The 23,113-nt window shown below is 37.4% G+C and overlaps 1 protein-coding gene across 5 annotated transcripts in view; it reads right to left on the bottom strand.

The window, feature by feature from the left end:
* The window catches only part of fam131bb (family with sequence similarity 131 member Bb), a 48,300-nt gene that overhangs the window by 15,857 nt on the left and 9,330 nt on the right, over positions 1-23,113 (bottom strand). Inside the window, exons 2-5 of one of the 5 annotated variants that reach the window (XM_084089532.1) lie at positions 8,151-8,188; positions 4,491-4,526; positions 3,955-4,060; positions 1,298-1,522 (exon numbers count right to left, since the gene is read on the bottom strand). In XM_084089532.1, coding sequence (XP_083945658.1) covers positions 1,298-1,522; positions 3,955-4,060; positions 4,491-4,526; positions 8,151-8,188 — 405 coding nt within the window. The remainder of the gene's footprint in view (positions 1-1,297; positions 1,523-3,954; positions 4,061-4,490; positions 4,527-8,150; positions 8,189-23,113) is intronic. The other 4 variants (XM_084089534.1, XM_084089533.1, XM_084089535.1 and 1 more) reach the window with 4 other exon arrangements.

The following is a 23,113-nucleotide window of genomic DNA, read 5'->3' as shown; positions in this document are numbered from 1 at the left end:
AAGCACAAGTGTTTTCAGCTTTGATAACAATAAATGTTAATAATAATAATTTCTTGAGCAAAAAAACATCATATTAGAATAATTTCAGAAGGACCACGTGACACTGAAGACTGGAATAATGATGCTGAAAAAAAATCAGCTTTGACACAAACAGACTTGAATTCCATCAGTTACTCTCACACCTAACCCTTAATCTCTGTCACCGGACTGTTGAAATACTATAAAGGAGCCTCATCATCTCAGATATGGAGTCATGAATAAGAAATAGCGGCAAACCTCCCAGACACATTCCCAGCATTCTCATAGTCATAAATAAGACATGATGATGCATTCAGGTAGCAGGTGCACTTAATGTGGGGAGTGCTATTTCTCACACCTGATGCTGTACGAAATAGCAAGAATATTCAACACAGTAGCCTACAGCATCCTAAAGCATAATGGTTCACAACAGAAGATTTATGAAAGGCGCACTCAGTATTTTTGTATATTGTGCTGATAGCCGATATAGCAGTTGTAAGGGATAGTCACACTGTATTAGTGTTAAGCACTTTTGAGACAGAATGAATTGTAAGTTACATAGAATATATTGAATTTTAATGTAATTACATTTTGTTTAGGTAAATATGGAGCAACAATATTTACAAATAGCAATTTTAACAATTATTTAATTTAATTTTGTGGCAATTAAAAATGATGTGAACATTTTATTTCCTTCCTAAAAAGCTGTTAAATAAAGGAATGCATTACAACTCTCTAAATTACTTGCAATATACTGTACAGTATATTGATTAAACACCCTTAAAATGGACATTTCATCATCATTTACTCACTCTCATGTCGGTCCAAATATGTATGATTTTCTTGTTTTTTGTTAAAAATAAATTTTGAAGAAAGTTGGTAACAAAACCGTTTCAGTTCCCATTGACTTCCATTGTATTTTTTGTCCATGCAATGGAAGTCAATGGGAACCGAACATGTTCGGTTACTAACGTTCTTTAAAATGTATTCTTTTATGTTCAACAAACGAAAGAAAATCATGTGTTTACCACATTAACACATTAATACTGTAATAATAACAGTTAATAATAGTTATTTAAAGGAGTGTAATAAAGGGTTAAAGTAAGCCATGATTAATTTTGATAACGAGTGTCGAACAACGATTCACTAGTATACCGTAGATGTAAAATCCAGTAGTAGCCCACTACTCAGTATGTAAAAATGCAGCAGTATAGCTTATTTCTGAGCGCTAGATTTTGCGTGGGCATTTCTCTCAATAATGTTTATATGCGTCTCTGACCTGCAGCGAAGCGAGCCTCCTTCTCTCCGTCACTGAGGTCGCTGTATGCGTCATTCTCCAGCTTGCGCTCTTGTTGGAGGTGCAGACTGGAGGCGCGTGCCCCCACTACGCCCCCCACGCCCACCGTCTGCATGCCCCAGTTCTGCCACTCGATCATGTGTGCCACGCGCCCCTGGGCCATCGCTGTCGGCTTTGTCACCTTGTCCTTCATGGAGCGAGACACTCCTGAAGTGGACGAATAGACAGAGGGTGGATGATGGGATGAGAAGACAGTGAGAGGAAGAAGTGTTTTTGATTAGGGAGAGAGGGAGGGGAAAAACAAGATAGAGGAAATTAAGTCAAATAGCTTCGCATCTGCTCAGAGACTAGTGCTGCGTCCGAAATCCTTACTGTATAGTAGGTACTACATTTGGTTTGAAACTTACTCTGCAATTGTTAAAAAAGTACTTTCTATATAGTATGAATGTGTGTAGTATGAATAAAATGCGGACGTACTGCATCCGCCATGTTTTAATTGTCATTCGACCTACAGCGTCAGTTACATCGCTTCATCTCCATTCACAGATCCTCTCCCGTGGCCTCATGGGATTTAAAAATGTCCATCGAATGCGCACTTCAGAATCTCGATGGAAGTACCTAGGCTTTTTGCCTACTCTTTTATGAATTCTGACATACTTGGCTCACATACTGTTTTTCGCCTACTATATAGTATGGAAGTAGGCATATTCGGACGCAGCGTAGGTATGGGGGTTGATGTAACATGGAAATTAGGAATAGAGTAGCATGCTCAGATGATGTGCTAAAATTTGTTATAAAGTACCTGTCATTTTCTACTATCTGTTATGATTGTTTTAGTTTCACTGATTATTATACAGAAGTATGTCATCCACTGGCCGAGTGGTTTTCAACCCTGGTCCTATACACACACCGCTCTACACATTTTCTATGTCTCTCTTATCTGACACACTCAGGGGCCGTTTACACGACACTGTTTTCAACTAAAAACTGAAGACTTTTTATGCGTTTTGGCTGTTCATTGTTGTAAACTCAGAATCGAAGACCAGGAGACTTTGGAAGAACTGCAGCCACGTCAACGCGAAGTCCTCAATAAAGAAATAACTTCTTGAACGTGATCCCAAAGTCTCCTGGTCTTAGATTCTGAGTTTACAACAATTTGACAATGGCATTTTGTGGGCCTGAAACTCAGGGCCTGACTTTTGAAAATCAGGTCTCAAAGTGTACGTTTTTGAGAACAATGCCACGAATTAGTGAAAACGGTGACATCATGCGCATGCACTGTAAAATAAATAAATAAACGTTGCTGCCTTAAATTTTTAAGTACAATCAACTTGGATGTTTAAGTCATTTCAACTTAAATTATATTAAACGGACTTAAAAAAGTTAAAGCAATGTAAAAACATACGTTGTCATAACTTATTGATACAGTGTGTGTATTACGTGTTCATTCTATGCGTAGTGTTTCTTTACAAAGTGACATTGTCAACTACTGGCCTATCAACAAAATACAGCATTTTTAGTCGTTTTCGTGGATCTGTGTGAACGGGGATCGTTTTGACAACGTTGTCGTCTATACTCGAAAACGCAAAGAAAAAACGTTTTAGTTTTTAGTACATTCTTGTCATGTAAACGTACCCTTAGTTCAGTTCATGAAGCTCTTACCTAATGAACTGATGATCTGAATCAGGTGTGTTATAAAAGAGAGACATACAGTTTTTTGAGTGATGGGTCCCTAGGACCAGGATTGAAAACCACAGATATAGGCTAACCAGCGTTAATATTTTGTTTGAGGTAAGGAAATGAAAATGACTTTGATAATGAGATGGTAATGGTATGGAGAAATAAATAATCAAGTTTTAGTGACAATGGAAAGGACTGGGAATTTGAAATGACATCCTTCCACACTAATGAAGATCTGCACACAATAATAGCCTGCATCTCTCTCATGCATTTTCTCTTTTATTAGTTTCAGCTTATTCAATGAAGCTACATCTGTAATAGACTAAACCTGGGCTGTAACGATCCGTTTAATAACCATGAAATCTGTGTGGAGAACTTATATAAGATACTGAGAAGGAAAAAAATCAATTGCTCTTTGCTACTTGAACACTTGAGTCTGTATTTTTTTTAACCCATGCATTACTGCAAACATACAGAGCTAATTCAGAGATTTCTCAAGCTCTTGGGTTATACCTAATGAAATGATGAACATGAATTATTAAAGTTCAAGAAGAGGATCTTTCAGAGAAGGCTACACACTGCACTGCACATAACTGTACAAAAACACAGATACAGGAGTCTGAGAAACGACAATACTAAAAGACAACACACTGGCTGAATCTCCGCACTTCACTCCACAAGCACTTAACATACAAAAACCTTCCGCTCCCATCAACCACTGCTTAGGAAAAAATGGGAAGCCATATGACAATGCATTGTGGGAAGCATATCGCTTGTTAGGGATCTATTCTTATTTGGATCTTGGAATTCACCAATGGCACGAGCCATTGGAGAGTGTTGTAAATGGAAACGGGTGGTGAAAAGGGAAACCCACAAGGGTCCATGTTGGCTCCATCTCCTCCAACTCAGTCTGGAGTCAACATGGGGTCATTTTACCATTTGACAGGACAGACACACACCTGACACACCTGTCAGAGAGGACTTAGCCAGAGCGCCGATTCCATAGGCGTTGGAGTTCCGCTTCTTCAGCCGAGGGAGGATTGAGGTCGTGTCCTCCATGGACAACTGAAATGAAGGAAGGCATTCAAGAGAGAAAAATGGGACAGGAAACAGGAAAGGTGAAGAAATAGATGGTTTTGGTGGGGCAGGAGGCGGCCAGAGCAGAAATGAAATGCAAAATTTTGAGTGTGGCATTTTATGGGAAGGAAAGAGGTGACAAGAGAAGTTGGGTAGAAAGTTAACACAGTGGTTGCTAGAGGTTGTGAAACTACATTTCCCAACAGCCTTAATCTCTGTCCATTTGCATGGTGGGAAGTGTAGTCTTTTGTCAGTTGCATCCGCAATAAACTACTAACTACTAAAGCACACCAACAAGTCATCGCAAAAGAGAGACAGATCCAACGAGGGAATGGGGTGTGAGATAGAAGACATCTACTGTGATTCAGAGGAAATAACAAAAGGAAAGGAATGGAGGAATGATATTCACAACACTTACATTGATTCCTTCCCATGAAAAGTCTGTTCGGCCATGCTGAGAGAGAGAGGAAGGAGGGATGGGGAAAGAGAGGGATGGGGATAGACAGAGAGAAAGAGGAGAAAAGAGCAAGAGAGACGGCCACAGAGAAAGGAGGAGAGAGAGGGGGATCGTGACAGAACAAGGCATTTTAAAAACATGTGAAGTTTGAAGGAGAAATAGAGAAATAAAAAAGAACGGAGAGAAAATCAAACTGAAACCAATTTTTGGTCGAACTAACAGTGAGGTGGAATAAAGCTGTGATTAAAGGAATAGTACAGCCAAAAAAAATAAATTCGGTCATTATTTACTCATCTTCTGTTTGATCCAAACCTTTCTTTGTTCTTTGAAGAACAAGAAATTCATAAGAATGTTCTGGTCGCTGCACTGAAACTGAAGCTTTCAGTCACCATGAAAGTATCATAAAAGCTGTCATGCAACTGTCTAAAATGTCTTCTGCATGATATACCAAAATGTATTCACTGATAAACTTCCTTTCCAGTGACCAGATCACTGAGATGAACAAGAACTGGACCAGTCTCATTCAAAATGGGTTTATCAATTGATTCATTAAAAAGATCAGACTCAAAAGAGAAGTAAATTGGACATTACTAACATTTCTCATGATCTTTTATGAAGGTGCCAAAGGAAGCTATAGTGGATGTCAAGATTTTCAGTGAATACTTATTTTTTTAACAAATTTTGGTCTGTTCACACAAAGATGATACATAATTGAAAGCTTCAGTCCATGTTTATTGTCATAGAATGGAAAAGAGCAACTTTTTTTTGTTAAAAAAGGGGCTATTGGAATATGAGGGTGAGTAAATGATACATTTTTGTTTTTGGGTGAATGTTTCATTTAATTTTGTTTGCTTTTATGTACTATCAGTGACAGAGTTTGATAGTGGCAAGGGAATAACTAGATTTTAACATCTGTGAAAGAAAATATGACAAATATGATCAAATATATATATCACAAAGGTGATGGCTGTGGTTGCAAAGTTATTTTGAATTGTTTCATCAAATCGCTATGGAGTTAGTAGCATGTTCTGGGTGGTTGTTAGGTGGTCCAAGTCAGAAAAGCCTTTCTTAAAGTCTATGACATCTTGGTTCCTAGATATGGCTCAGTCTACGAAAGTTTTATCAGTTTCATTATCTGTGAAAAATCACACAGCCGATTGTTTAGAAAAGTAATAGCACACATCTCTCCTCAACAAGCCACAAGATTTGACGTATCATTCATGTCTGCAGCAGCACCGGTGCAGGATGAGTTACATGCCAAAGTTTAATACTTAAGGTTTAGGGTTTGTTCAAATCCCTAACCGTAAGTATGAGCAATAGTAATAGTGAAGTTTACTTAGCATTCTGGAAAAAAGAAATTCTACATGGAAACCTACAGCCTCACACCCATTGCATAGACAGACTATTGCAGATAAAAGCAAAAGCTTATGCTGAGAGCAAGACTATTCCTATATAGCCTATAAAAAAACCTGTTGTATAGTTGTTTTAACAACACTGATGCAGTAATAAAGAAAGCGAACACCTGTAGTCAGTCTGTGTTGCAGTCATGGTGGGGCAGAGAGTGAACGCTGTAATGGACTGTCGAGTACAGTCAACTTACTATTTTTACCAGTGTCAATGGTAAAGCGATACACTGAGGTTCAGGGGCTGAGATCACTCCCAGAGAGCTGTGCTTACTTGCTACAGATGAGATGTTTTGTATTTCTAGCACAAAAGCCTGAGGATATTTTGTCGTTTTCGACAGAAGCTTATTTGTAGCGCTTAAGGGGTGATTTGCTGTCAGTGCTGTCATGGTATTTGTGGATTGAATTAGATGCCAAGTAATATGAAGTCAGAGCAATGCTAACATTATTGGAGAACTGTTCAGAACTTTCTGAAGAACGGAAATTTGAAACAAAAAAATCTAAATTAACACTATTTTCTTTTCTTAACATGTTCCTGATCCACAGATCAGCATGTTGCTTTTTTTTTTTTTTTTTTTAGCTTTCTTCAAAATGATAATTATAGCCTATCTCGGATACTGAAAAATATTCGGTGTACCAGAATTTTTTTGTAGGTTACATTGTTACACCAGTAGGCGGCGACACATGATTGTCTTTATAAATCAGAATAAAGAATCATTTTATTCTGTATCATTAGAGGTGCATTCCAATCGACAGGGTCCCTACACAGTGTTCACTGCTCCCTACTCCTTGAGCAAGGGATATCCGTTGAAGTGGACTTCGCTCATTCGGAACGCCCTGCACCGTCATCAAAGAAAGGCAACGTCGGGGTCACGCAGATTATGATATAGCATAGGCTAAATATTGCAATTACTTTACTCTCAAATTTAAAATCATTTAATAGGCCTATACAAATACAAAACACACATTATAATAAATATAATCAAAACATTGCATTAAGGCCCGATAACTATAAAGATGACGATAAATATATAGTTGTAAAAAATCTTTCTAAATTTAAAAGAATAGCAGAGTTCACACCACAACTATAACAACAATGGCACATAGAAACAATAGTTGGAATCACTTTCAGAACGATTTTATCCAGCTGATAAACGATAAAAACATTGATAGCCAATCAGAATCAATCTCGCTAAAGCATTTAAAGGGCCAGACGATAAAACTGCACCACGTGCTTGGAATAAATAGACCGATATCTTCAGCTGGTGTGGACGCAAATATAGTTATCTTTATAGATATCATCTTTATAGATATCATTCTTGGTGTGAACAGCCCTTTAGTCTATTAGTTTTATTAGTTTATTACATAGACTACTTGTATTATTGGACATTGCAGCTATTAATTGACAATTAACAGATTTGAAGCTTCTGTATGAATATCACTTGTTTTCTAATTTTTATATTCAGTCAGGTACTTCAGAACCAGAAAGGGGTGACAGATGACAGAGGTGTGTGTATTTAGCCTACTTATTGATAAGAACATACTTATAAAGAGACCTTTTGAATTTCATATTTTCTGTCTTCATGTAGCAAACCCTAATGGAATCAGCTTCAAAGCTTAGAAAAAAAGAGAGAGGGAGGAAATCTCTATGTATGCTTTGTGTGAGATAAAATGAATGTGCTTACTCTCTCAGATTTAGCAACAGTATGTAAGAAGACAGAGACGAGAGTAGGCGAAGAAATAAAAGCAAGCAGTGTGATGTGTCATTTGTGAAACTGAGCATCCATTGAACAAAATCATCATCTTACCCTTAAGCACAGACCCAGAATCAGTCAGTGTCACTGCAGCTGAAGGCAAATACTATAAGCCTGCTTTCTGGGTCAGTTCTTAAGAATGCGAGGCATTGGAACACACAAACTTAACCAAAAATAAATGCTGACGACTAGAACAGCAAACCTACAAGCCAGCTCTGGTAAGCACTAACTACATGCGGTTAACTAGGTGCGCTAGCAACGTTTTCCTGCGGTTACGGAGGAGAGCTGGCTCACTTCCATAACTGAGGTAATCTCTTCCTGTTCTGGACACCTTAGCCTCCATCTTGGAGCAGGATGCTATTTTCCCCTAAACAGGAATATGTGGTGTGGGGTGTCATAGCGTGTCAGCGCTGTTGGGAGATTTGGTTCATTTAGTATGTAGGTGTAATCGGCAGCTTCCTTACCTGTTCCCCATCCTTCTGCACGGGAACTCCATCTGCTGCTGGAGAGAGAAGGAGATGCAAGGAAATTATAGCGGGGGTGCTTTGAGACTCAAATAGAAAAAGTAAAAGCAGTTCATACATGTTGTTATTGAAAGAGTATGTGGCTGCAATATAAAAAAAAAAAAGAAAAAAAAGAAAAAAAAAAGAGGAATTTATTAATTGAATCAATGCAGTCTATGTCTATTACTTTCTAAATTATTGGAGGAAAAAAGTTTGATTTGAACATCACCATTATAGTGATTACTAGTGCTGCTTTTGGCTGAGAACCTGGATCTTGTTGTGTTACAGAACATAATTGGTTACTCTGTGTTATAAGGAAAAACTAATCTAAGCATTAGATTGACTAAAGATGTTCATAACTTGCAATCTAAACTGCATGTGGCAATATTTCTGGGTCCTAATGGCTAGAGAGTCTGACTGGTAATGCATGTGCACTAACTTGGATGGGTTAAATGCAGGTGACAAATTTTGAGTATGGGTTACCATACTTGGTCTTCACGTCATGTCACTGTCACTTTTACAACATAATATGTGATAGTACAGAAATAATAGGCCTATTGGTGGGCACATGCAAATGTGAATGCACACAGCCGGTACTGTGAAACCCTTTATACAGAATGCAGAAATAAGTAACAAAACTTTCAATACTGATGTTGCATACAGAACAAATATCTAAGTGTGTAACCAGTAATTCTGAAACATATACAGCTTGAAAACGAATGCATAAAATAAGCTTTGATGTAAGAAAAAAAAAAAACAGACATCTCTCATTCACACAAAGAGAGCAAATAGAGTAATGACAAAAAACAGAGAAACATCTTCAGGAATTATTTCACATTAAACGATAGCAAAGCTAAATACAGCTGTTATTGGAAGTTTAAGTTATATAAGTTGGTGTAAGATTGATTAAGTTCTCTGTAATAGTTGTTAATAAATTATAAATTAAAAGCAGTCTGATAATCTGCAGTTTATTCAAATCCTATTCAATTGTAAACAGTGTTGAACAGCTATAATTATCCACGTAATCTGAAAGTATCAGTATTGGTTTTGATATGCAACTGTCCATCATAGTACTTGGTAAAGTGATTTAAGTGACTTTGAACATGGCATGGTTGTTGGTGCCAGACGAGCTGGTCTGAGTATTTCAGAAACTGATGATCTACTGAGATTTTCATGCACAACCATCTCTAGGGTTTACAGAGAACAAGCCAGAAAAAGAGAAAATATCCAGTGAGCGGCTGTGTTATGGGCAAAAATGCCTTGATGATGCCAGAGGTGAGAGGAGAATGGCCAGACAGGTTCGAGTTGAAAGGCAACAGTAACTCAAATTGTTACAACAGAGGTCTGCAGAAGAGCATCTCTGAATGCACAACATGTCAAACCTTGAAGCAGATGGACAGCAGCAGAACACACACCGGGTCCCTCTCCTGTCAGCTAAGTACAGGAAACTGAGGCTACAATTCACACAGGCTCACTAAAATTGGACAAAATTGAGTCATCAGAATTGGACAAAGCCTGGTCTGATGAGTCACTGATTTCTACTGTGACATTCAGATGGTAGGGTCAAAATTTGGTGTAAACAACATGAAAGCATTGATCCATCCTGCCTTGTCTCAACGGTTCGGGCTGGTGGTGTAATGGTGTGGGGAATATTTTCTAGGCACATTTTGGGCCAAATTGAGCATCGTTTAAACACCACAGCCTACCTCAGTACTGTTGATGACCATGTCCATCCCTTTATGACCAGTGTAACCATCTTCTGAATGATGGCTACTTCCAGCTGGATAACACGCCATGTCAGAAAGTTCAAATCAACTCAAACTGGTTTCTTGAACAATTTCTTGACAATGAGTTCACTATACTCAAATGGCCTCCACAGTCACCAGATCTCAATCCAGTAGAGCACCTTTGGGATGTGCCGGCACTGGAGATTCACATCATAGATGTGCAGCTGACAAATCTACAGTGACTGCGTGATGCTATCATGTCAATATGGACTGAAATCTCTGAAGAATGTTTCCAGCACCTTGTTGAATCTATGCCACATTTCTGAAGGTTAAAAAAGACTGCTGCAGTGCACGCTGGGGACCTAAACACATGTCACTGGACATCACCTAATTATAGTTAATCTGTACATATACAGTAATTTCCTGCCACTGTTCACTGTGAAGATTATTGTGGACGGAAGGCAACCTAGAGAAACACTAACAATGAGAGCAAATGGTTAGGGCCATCAACAACAGAAAATGACTGCAATGAAAGCATAATTGAATCAGATCCCAACAACATTCACCTGCCTACGTTCATGCTGTTCTTTCATTATCAGCACAGCTTGACCTACTGATAAAACACTACAACAATAGAGAAAGAGAGAGAGGGAGACTACATGTGGAGGTGGCAAGGGAGTGTTAAACTGGAATTCAAGTAAACAGAAAAGAGAGAGACAAACTAAATTTTCTATCCCCCAGTCACTGTAGCGTAACATTGTTATAGATTCCATTAGTTCTCATGCAGTGGCCCACTTCATAAGACCCCTAATATCATAATAAAATAATTATGCAGTCCGTCACCTAAAAAATGATGGGATAAAATGGATACTGTGGAAAACAGGTCACCTGTATTCAGGCCTCTCTGTGAATGATTAACGAATCCTATCCTTTTATTTATTTATTTTGCTCCTTCCTAACACAGACTAATCCTGATTCCACAAAAACTTAATTAAAGAAGGCCCTGTGCTAATTAAGCTTAAATACAGCTTTGGTCTCAGGGTGATTTCTCACATTATTAATGAGTAATATTCTTTCATAGTCAGCCCTGACATGGGCTCGGGTGTGTAATCTTAAACTGTGCTAATTATGTGGGATATTTAGAAAGGATTTTGGTGTTGGTGACCTTTCGAACATGACCTTTTTTTTTAGAGATGGAAATGGGTTTAGATAAACTTGTTGCACTAGATGCACTGTTTTAATTAATTAAACAATGTTGATAAATAGATGAGATTGAAAATAAGTGCTGTTAAACTGATTTCAGAGCAGATTCAGTTTTTTATTTATTTATTGAGATCCATGTCTGTTTTGAGGTCTTTTATGCTATCTAATGTTCTTCTAAAAGTTAATGGGGACCTATTATGCCCTTAAACAAAGCCTTAATTTAGTCTTTGAGGTCTACAAGAATAGATTATTCCTAGTGAAGTGTAAATTGTTGTAATTTCTTGATGAATTTGGAATGTAGTGGTCAGTTTACTGAAATGAAGCAGCCTCAATGATGTACATGTATGTGGCTGACAAATGCGACCTCTTCGAAACAATAATGAAGATATTTGTGATGAAATCTGAGAGCTTTCTGTCCCTCCACTGACAGCCATGCAACTACCACTTTAAAGCCCCAGAAAGGTAGTAAAGACAACAGTAAAGTAATCCATGTACCTTTCTGGGCCTTGAAAGTGGTACAGTAGTTGCGTAGCAGTCTTACAGGTTTGGAATGACATGAAGGTGAGTATTTAATGACAGAATTTTCATTTTTGGGTGAACTAACCCTTTAAGAAAGTTAAAGGAGCTGTATGTAAGAAATCTATTTCAATTAATCATAAAATGGCCCTGATGTGTCACTAGACATTAAGAAATCATGTTCATTTCAAATACTTATATCACTGACAACAGTAGTATGGCTAAGATATTGTCATTTAAAAAATGGATTTGCAGCCCTCAACTGATGTTGATGTTGTCATTTTGTGTTTTGGCCTGACGCGCCTCCCTCCATCTATCTACCAATCACGAAGTCAGTAGTGTTTCGGGATCCGGGTTGCCAGCTTTGCTCTAACCTACCCCAACTCTAGTCGGATAAAAATGTCTAACGTTACTAAATCAAAAAGACCTCGTTATAATTCAGAAATTAATCGTGACAAAGTCCGAAATTAAACCAGAATTTGTATTGGAGATGCTTTTGAAAGATAGAGATGGCTGAAAACGGAGAAGAATTTGAACACAGACGCCAACGTTGCTTATCTGGACAGGTAAGATTCATCTATGCTTGGCTAACTTGTACTTGATGTCAATGGACATTTCATATATTCATGACAGTCGAACAAAGTTATGCATGTTCGTGCAAAGTAACGTAACGTTAGCTCACATGGACGTATGCTAACATTAGCAATGCATAGGAGCCCGTTTCTCTGTCTGTCATTATGCTGAGACGCTGAGGAAAACAACATTAGCACGCTCATTATGGCAATTTGAAACGTAATTGAGACAGAAGCCTAACTTTACCTCAGAAAAAATTATTCGTCATTCGTTCTTCACGTATATCGTGGACTAAGTTACACATGCTGCAAGTTGACCTGTATTTCACATCACATATTTTAGCGTGTTATGGACGTGTGCTGCAGGGTAAGTAAAAAAATACAGCTGGCCACTTTCACTTATAGCATCAGCTAAATGAATAGCTGTATCTTTGATATTGGTTACACATAGTGACATAGGCTTGTGCTTGTACTTACATTAATGACAGATACATAACGTTACAAGTTAGACTAACAGCTACCGTTCTGTCTGTCACATACGAGCATACATATTTACGATTATTCTGTCACATACGAGCATACATCTTTACGATTATACTGTCACATACGAGCATACATCTTTACGATTATTCTGTCACATACGAGCATACATCTTTACGATTATACTGTCACATACGAGCATACATCTTTACGATTATATTTAACTAATGGCAATTAGTACATTTTTTTAAATATATAATTACTTAATAATTACTATTAATTACTACTTATTAATTACTTAATATCTATAGCATAAACATAATTAACAGAAAAAAACTTTCTGTGTACGTCTCGTGCGTCGTCACTTGCCATTGGAAGCTCATTGAAGCAGCCTACGTTTCTGCTGAATCCTGCAGCTTATCTGGCAACCTCGAGTCAGGGGGTAGATACACCGCTCTACAGTATTTTTAAAGTGATTGCAGTACCAGTTTTGGCCACAATCCTACATACGGTTCCTTTAAAAATGTAAAAAAGCATAATAGGACCCCTTTAACTTAGCAAATAGCAAATTATGTCATGGCTGTGATGTAAAATGAAAGACTATTGGCTATTTAAAAAGGTGATGAGCCTTTTGATATGTCCCACTCCAACTTCCTATACAGAAAACATGATAAATAAAACTATCCTAATGCATTTTTTTTTAAGTAATTACATTCGTTTGTGTATGAAGGTCTCATGCATTACTAGAATAATTAGTGCAACCAAAATATATGCCTGATATTTGTGTTATGCAACTAAGATGAAGAAATAGAAAGCAGTGCAGTTAGAAATTTGAGCGGGGAACTGTTAGTTGATCTCTCTGTCTGGATGACAGAGTATCTCTGTGGTCTCTGGAGTGATGGCTAACATTGTGACACACTGACCTAGTGATACACTAACGTCAGCCATTTTATTCTGTCCCTTTAGAGATTACTCTCTGTCTGTCATCAGGAGCCGGACATTATGAAGATATATATCTGTCTGTCTGGTATATGGTTCAATTAAAGTTGTTTTAAAAGCAAACTTTGTGGAAATTAAGCATAATATGTGTATTTATGTGGATATGCTGGTAGTGGTTCAGGAGACCTAGGCAAGATATGACTTTTTTTGTGACTGCATGAAATTTGGCTGCAAATTGAGGTGGAGCACACATCCACAAGAGGAGTGTGGGGGATCCGCACAGCACACTCATAAAAAAGGTTTAATTTGACTTTCTTTTCTTTTTTTGAGGAGCACAATCGCTATATGAAATGAAATTCTGTTTCTGTCTTGAGGGAAAAATAATCATGGTGAGATAGTTTAAAGTCTCCCTGTAGTCAATCATTTTATCCCTTAAAACTCAAATGTAATTTTGGTGATCAAAGATAAGCATTTTTTTCCTTGATAAGAATTTCTTCATGCTTTAAAATAGCTTGAATGTAACCCTACACCCTTGCTTGCATTTAGTATACACGGTTCTTTGAATATGCAAATTAGCCCCGTCTCCACTCTCTCAGAGATCCACTCATTGATGATCACACGTTGACGTGATTGGTTGTTACAAGGTAGTTTGTGATGTCGGAAACACCCGCGATTTCAAACCATGTTTTTGAGACTGTCTTTGGTTCACTGCAGTTTTAAGGAGAAAATACTCAGCAATGGTGTTGACTTGTGAATTTGCACATGGTTTGTCTTAAAACACATTAAAAACACCACATACGTATAAACATATAGACATAAACAATATTAAAAACTAATTTTTGACCACAGGGGGACTTTAAAATAAAAAAAGTAAACTTGCAGTGAGGTTTTTAGATATAAGTTAGCAACTGTGAGGAATAAAGAAACAATAAAAAAGTCTAAATTCTGAGATAGTCACATGCAAGAAGTAAATATGAAATTCCTAGAAACATAGTTGCAATTGTGAACTAAAGTCGCTTTGTTAGAGACAATGCACACTGGGAGATATGAAATCACAATTTTGATAAATAAAGTCCCAACTGTGAGAAATATTGTCACCATTCTGTTTAAGCTCTGAGGCAGACTGGACTTTCATCAAAATGGAGATGGAATGTGTGTACTGGATCAAACAGAGAGACTCTAGCATACAGGAAATTGAATACATTGACAATGAAATAGATTTTTTTTTTTCTTTTTATAATACAATTTAACCCCTGATGAGATGCCATTAATTGATCTAACTCAAATGCTATTTGGAGATAAACGCACTAAACAACTCTGACCATATGACTGATTTGATAATGCCTGGCAACTATAATAAATGTCACTAAAGTTGAAGAAATGATAATAGGGTACTGCAGTGTCTAATTGTCTTTATTCACTCAAGTATCCTAGAATACAGCAGCCAATTCAGTTCAAGCTGTGAATGTGTCAGATGCCCTTAATGACCTTGGATGAACTCAGCTAACCTGCACTGAACCAGGTTGATGATTCTATCACTTTTTGTCCCATTGTTTTGTAACCTGGATGTCTGAATAACTAAACTCCCATGGTACAGTCCTGATGACTCTTTATAATTCACCAAAACCACAGAAATGTAAGCATTAAAGGGGTGGTTGTTTATGATTTCACTTTTCTAACTTTAGTTAGTGTGTAATGTTGCTGTGTAAGCATAAACAACATCTGCAAAGTTACAACGCTCAAAGTTCAAAGCAAAGGAAGATATTTGCTTTTAAAGAAATTGCTTTTTAAGGACTACAACAAACGACTGGTTGGGACTACACAACATTCCTCCCAGGTTAGTGACATCACTAACCCTAAAATTTACATAAACCCCGCCCCCAGGAACGCGATTTATAGATTATGATGACAGAATATGCTAATCAACGACTAGAAGATAGTTAACTTCACATCAGCTACATAAATTCATCAACTAATGATTCAGAAATGTCCTGTTGCATTCTACATGTTGTCACTCTTCTAGAGTCTCTCTATCATTGTCTGACTCCGGTTTGAACATAAAAGGCTAAAAGTTTTTGAAATTTTCAGTGCATGTCTGTGTGAGGTAAAATGACACAAACTGTTGTAGCTCCGCCCTCTGTGCTGGGAGAAGCAGCTCATTTGCATTTAAAGGGACAGACACAAAAACGGTAAGTTTTTGCTCACCCTCAAAAAGTGACAACTTTAACATGATATATAAAAATATCTGTTGGGTATTTTGAGCTAAAACTTACACTCGGGGGACATCAGAGACTTATTTTACATCTTGTGAAAAGGGCATTATACCACCCCTTTAATATTCATTGTGAGCCTGTTGACGCTGCAGGGCTGTGTAGTAGCTCTCTTTCGTCTCCTCTTAGCACTTAATCCCTATTCATGTCATCCTCGTTACATAGCGATTGTGATTTTCTGGTTCCTCCTTGACTTCTGACCTTTGACCTTTCACCTGTCCATTGAATTAATCACCTCTTTCAGATAAAACATATTTTCTTGATGTAAATCTTAAGGTGCCCAAGGCAATGTGTGCCCTGGATAACAATACAAGCACGGACACACACACACACACACACACACATAGTAACACGCGTTTGGGATTCATTTAGCCAGGATTAACACGTCATACACTTTATACACATATTTCTCTCACATTGTAATGGCCCTAAAGCTCAGCTAAGACTAAACAAAAGTGACTGCATTTACACTTTTGTATTCGTGAGCATTGCAAACTGGGATTTGAATTACTCACAATAATATCAGCCATATGCCATACATTTGTTGTGGATTCACAATGCCACCACAATCACATCCATCGGTTGCAAGAAATATTCTGTTTTGTTTTCACTGTGTTCAGGTTGAGGTTTTGTAAATCTCTCTAAGCTTCCGTGTTAAATTTTTTTAATCATGCCAAACAGAGTTGGAACTTGCAGCTTACTGAGCAATTTTCAGGTTTCCTGGCACAATGTGTATTTTAGTAAGCTGCTTTACTGAATGTCGGCACTGGACGGAGAATCCTGAAATAGGATAACAAAGGTACAAATTATACAATCACATAAACAGTACTGTAGAGAAACATGCCTCCACTCTCTTTTATATGTATGGCTAAACCAATTTAAATCATTCCATCTCTTCCATCAAATTCCATTTTATTCCATTAAATCATGGAAATGAACCCTGAGTGGTGTTTGCTAGGGTTTTCTGAAGGGATTTTTGTGTGTGGTTGTTTGGGCATTCTGAGTGGTTGTTGAGGAGTTGTGAGTGGTTGATATCAATTCAATATAAGACTATGGGACCTTTTTTGCACATTTTATCATTAACCTGGTGAAAAGTATAAGCCGTCTGCTATGTTTCACCCAAAACTGGAAAGAAATTTCTTGATCTGGCAGGCTCTAATCTGATTGGCTTACTTTTCATGTTTACAAGGTCATACAGCTGGATTTGCAGGTTAGTGGGTTCACCGGTTGTCATTGCTTGCACCACTTACCGGAAACACCCCACAAGACTTGCTTCTAGCCATCACTATGTGCAGTCTAATGACCGACCAGTGAGTGTCTTAAACTATTACAATTACAGTATGACTGTCTGTAAAGCTGCTTTGAAACATTGCATATTGTGAAAAGTCCCATTAGGGCTAAGCGGTCTGACAATATATCTCAGGGTGATGATATAAAGTGTCTATCCTTAGAGATTTTGCTATATTGTTTATATCGCAGTATATTTATCTGTGTTGCACAGTCACCATTAAATCATAATTGACTATTTTTTTATTGAATATTGCATTGTTTATTATAAATGATTTCTCTAATTCATGTATCTATAATATTTAATCAATAATATTTCGTTGAAATATCTTCTCCTCCCACTTGCAGCAACATCTCGTCTATTTTCAGATGGGCTGTCACACACGAGACCACAGCAATAGCAAACCACAATCCAGTCAATTCCTGATGGACAAAATCAAGTCCTGCCCTACATTTTTTTTTTTTTTTTTTGAGAAGCTGTTTATTTGAATATACATCACAATAAAGAAAAAAATACTATCACAACTTCCGTTTTATACCAACTTTAAAGTTATTGACACTTTAGAGTGATAAGGAAACATGCATGAATAAATAGGGCATCATGCTGGACATGCATGCTGTTAAAAAAGAGTTATTAAGCACAAATAGGCCATAAAAAATAAATTAAAGCTGTACTTTTGCTGACACACACAATTATGTCAAAATGCCTATCTTGTGAAATATTCACATAAACAGTTGGTGGAAAATTGGATGTGTATCAGTTTACAGATCTTAAAGTGACAGCAGCCTAAAGCCTTGTTTATACTTTCGCCTGGCTCCGCAGCGCGAGTCTCCGCAGACTGCGCGCGCACCTCCTCAAACGGACGAGGCGTTTATACTTGACGCGCTCGCCGTTGTACTATTCTTTGAAACGATAGGGGGCGACTCGAGTAATTGTCCTCTAAACCATCAGGAATCAGCGTGAGAAGAAGAAAGCTATACACACGTGACAATGTTTATTTTAGTACACCACTACCAATACCACACTACAAAAAGAATCATGTAAAACCCAGTAAACCCTGAGATTATTACTCGTGACAATAAAACAAAATATATGGATATGAGAATGTGTATACAACATAACTAAATTAACGATCTCTTACATATTTTCTAATTTCACTAACATTTTATTAAGTTTCGTGAACATTTTTATTAAACATGGACCTTTATGTTAATGAAAAAATACTTTGTATGCTATTGTATGCTCATTTTTTAAATGTAAGCAACTCATAAAGACGTGCAAACTGGGTGCCGGTGTGGTGAGAAGTTCGAGCTCGGCCAGATTCGGCTCGAAGTCGTTCATCTTCGGATGCGGCGCCGCGCGCGTTGTTACAAAAAATGTCGCGCACACCGCCAGGCGAAATTGGGTCTTGCGAACCCAACGCGCACGACCGCCCACACCGCAATGACGTCATTTTTGCCGCGCGCACCTTCGCGCTCGTGCGGACGCGTCGAGTATAAACCAGGCTTAATAAACCCACTGCTGTCTGTGTCAATAATGTTAAAGGTGTGTTCATGCCATGCCGGAATTACCATAATTACAAGATTCTTTTAAATCTTTGTAGATCTATATTTTCTGAGAGCTCCGACTACCAAGTGACCACTGTAGACTGTAGAGAGCTGTGACTGTGCAGATTCATTTTGGCTTATAGTGTTGCCAAAGAAACTCATAATTCTAATAAAATCATACTAAAATGAATTCTAAATGTTAAATATGCTACACTTTTCCACAACAGTACACAATACTTTACTAATTTGTTTTCTTTTGCATTGAGCCAAGAAATCAATCTGTTATGTTTACATCCTTCTCAAAGTTCACCTATAACTTCCGTACACACAGCGAAAGATGAAGCTTCTCATGCACTTGTATTTTCAGCTCTTCTGCATTAGAAGTGAATGGTCCGCAATAAATTATACATAACAGGATCCTTTTCTTCCATAACAACCATAGCCAGACCTTAAACAAATCAATTAAACTGGTAATTTGCTTTCTATATTCTCAGTTTACAAACCTCCACTGGGATTCCTAGTATTACCTATCAACAACACCATTGCTTGAGGTCTGCCATTGCTAATGATATCCAATCGAAAACATTCCCTCATTACTTCAACAAATTCCCACTCATGCATTAACTGACATCCAAAACTCATTCTTTCCCTCTATTTCTTAGTTTATCGCCTAAGATACATTTTGGGATTATTTAAATCAATCAATGAAATCTGCAACTATGGAGCAATAACATGCGAGCACATGATCCTGTACGATTTGCCAGCTCGTTTTCCCCAATGCTTTTCTTTTCTCTGATACCTCCCCTGCGGCCAAACCATGGAGCGGCTATGCGAGAGAGAGAGATAGAGAGAGAGAGAGAGAGAGAGAGAGAAGCGCGGCCGTGCGGAACGAAGGACCCGCATCAGCCACAACGCATCTCCTGCAGCTGTAGTTATTATGACAACCGCGGCAAAGAGAGACGCTATCCGCCTCTGCCTATCTATGAATATCCCCGAAGGGAAGAAAGACTGAGGAATTCCTTCAACATGGGACTGTCGGCTCATTTCAACGTTGGAGAGAGAAAGCAGCTGCTCATGGCTGCATGTATGCTGTGCTCGTGCACTGCATGTTGTTGCTGATGATGATCAGCTTTCTCACGCGACCCATGTGAAGGGTGTGTGTGACCCTGTGTAATTAATGTCCATCTGTCTGTCTGCAGCAGGCTCTGTTTCTGCACAACGATTCATCTATTTCTTTTACCAACATATTGCAGTCGTTCACGTGATGCATGTGTGACTGCAGAAGATCACTGCAGCTCTCAGTGATGTGGGAATACTGGAGTCTCCTTTTGAGGAACTCATTACCCCATGATTTACTCACCCTCAAGCCATCCTAAGTGTAGACGAATACAATCAGAGTTATATTAAAAAATGTCCTGGCTCTTTCAAGCTTTATAATGGCAGTGAATGGTTGTTCCTGTTTTGAAGTTCATAAAAGGGCATCTATCCATCATAAAAGAGCTCCACACGTCTCCAGGAGTTAATAAAGGCCTGAAGCGAAGCGATGAGTTTGTGTAAGAAAAAATATACATATTTAACATGTTACAAAGTAAAATTGTAGCTTCCGGCATACGCAGTCAAATTTTCGCAACTTGTGACATTGGAAATAGCTAGTTATTTTACTTTATAAAGTTTTAAATATGAATATTTTTCTTACACAAGCTTCAGAAGGCCTTTATTAACCTCCCGGAGCAGTGTGGAGCACTTTTATGATGGATTGATGCACTTTTATGTACTTCAAAACAGAAACAACCATTCACTGCCATTATAAAGCTTGGAAGAGCCAGGACATTTTTTTTATATAACTCTGATTGTATTCGTGTGAAAGAAGAATGCCATACTATGATGACTTGAGGGTGAGTAAATCATGGGCTAGTTTAAATTTTTGGGTGAACTATCCCTTTAAGTCCTGCTTCTTTTGTAAGGGCATTGTTATTCAATGCTGACAACAATATAAAAGTTAGGCTAGTTTCGTGTGTCTATGAGAGAGAGAGAGCTCATAGTAATCATATATCATTAGGTGGGTGTCCCTTAGTAACATGATATCACAGATGCCAATGCCATACAGTCGAACCAAATGGAGGCGAGAGATGTGTTAAAAGCCACTCACTGTTGCCTATTATTTTTCTGAATGTAAAATGAGTGCTTGAGTTAGTTCAAACAAGCATTATTTTTTTATGTGTTATGATTTAGGTAAATATAATAAAATAAAATAAAATTATATTATGCTATTTTAAAGGTTCTAATTTAGTAAGGTCAAAAAACACTTTGATTTTATCATAATATACAGCTCCTCTTTTTTTGCAGTGTCTGAAACGGCTCGAAAAAGTATCCAGTCTCTCCAAACCCCTCCTTTCTGAGATACTCTGCTCTGATAGGTCAGATGGCCCAGTCTGTTGTGATTGGTCTACCGCTTACAGCGCATGTCAGAAAGAAAACTTCCATTAACATATCTGAATTTCAGCTCCAGAGGCTTCCTCAGCGCTTGTATACACAGTGATACGGACAGTAATGACGGCGTCGGTTTTGCTGTATCAATTCGAGCCAATATATCAATATAAGAATGTATGATTATTAATACTTTAAAAAAATCAAACTAAAATTATACATAAAATTAAGAAATCATGTTTTTTTTTCTTGCGCAATAACTATGGTTTCTGCTTGTTTTCTAGTTTCTCTATACATTTTTTTTATAACAAGCAGCTTTGTCATAATTATAGCAGAAATAAGTAAAGTAACAGAAAGTAACTCCAAACAATTCAGATATGTGTATTTTAGTACAAATAGATTTATGATGTAAATTTATGAATTTACGATGACCGCATTACATCAGTATTTCCGCGCCATGAGTTTGTGTTGCAGTGTCTGTGTGTTTCTCCGCTTCTGAAGAACTACATTGCTTGGCGGAAGAATAATATTTTTTATCAATAGCATTACATTTTTGTGCCTGTGTATTTATTTTATAATATCTTGCCAGGTATGTGGAATAACCGTTTTATAAAAGCAATAAGCCCAGTGAAGCTGTGATTTAGAACAGCTAAGGGGGGTTTAGGCACTCCACGTTGTTTAGAACAACGCTGTTCTAAATTCACTGTAAACCATGACTTCTTGGGGCTGATTGCTTTAGTTTACAATTGTTGCGCAAAATATTTGCTCTCACATGGAGTTAAGAGGATTAAAAAAAAAGAGAGAGAAATAAAAGCAATTTCATTCTACATAAGGGTGGGTGGTTGACCCTTAAGGTGTAAGGCATGTTGAGATCACAGTCAAATACTAGACTCTTCACTTTATTTCAGTAACCACGTTTTATCAGAGACCTCCAAATGTCAATTTATTGAGCGTGATTAGGGGTTAGTATTTGTTTCAGCCTTGTGCAGGTAATCACCACTGTGGATGAGATGAACAATGAAATCTTTAGAATCAGTTGCGGGGTAGTTTGGGTGAAGAAATCACGAATTTATGTAAAAAAAATTGTACATTTTTGAAGTGTTTTGCTGATTTATCAGTGCACATGACAAAGAATCCTTCTTATTTTCCACCCCATCCACCTGGCTCCATTCACGCTTTACACAATCCAATCAATTCACAATGGAGAAAAGTTCTGCCCAATATATATATTCTAGTTGAAAATCCACATGGCAGAAGCTATTGGGCTGTGAAGGGCGTTTCATGCTTACTTTCATGGCTTCATCAGGACATGCCAAAAATGATTTTATTTCCTACACTCACAAATGTAGATTGCCTCTAAAGCTATATGTTACCGTAAAGTGAAAAGTCAGCAATATTAACCTAAAAAACAGGTAAAATTTAATTAATGGCTTAGAAAAATCCTGTAATTTACCATATAAAGCCTATCATACCGTATTCGATATAAAACATTAAATTATATAATTATCAATATGTTCAAAACTTTGCTGAAAAATCTGTTGTACACAATCTACTGCAGTAGATGCCTTCTGTCCTCTGATTGATCTTTTATACTTTTTTATCAAGTAAAAGGCCTTTTAATATAATTGTAAAAATGTCCACCTTATAAAGTATAACAGTAACACAATACAAAAAGGTTTCATTAGTTAGCCTAACTGCTTTAGTTAACATGAAATAAGAATGAACAATACTGATACAGCATTTATTAAACTTATTAATTAGTTAATGTTAATTTCCACATTTAATTTAATTAATAAATACTGTAACAAATGTATTGCTCATTGTTCATGTTAATATATTAACTAATGTTAACAAATGAGACCTTATTGTAAAGTGTTAGCAGATTAACTTTTATATTGTTATTAATATTTTAAGATGAAAACTTACTGGACCAAAGCAACTACACAATTCTCAAT

The sequence above is a fragment of the Abramis brama genome (genome assembly GCF_963993115.1).
Source record: "Abramis brama genome assembly, chromosome: 17".
NCBI classification, from domain to species: Eukaryota; Metazoa; Chordata; class Actinopteri; order Cypriniformes; family Leuciscidae; genus Abramis; species Abramis brama.
This window is presented reverse-complemented; position numbering and strand designations above follow the sequence as displayed.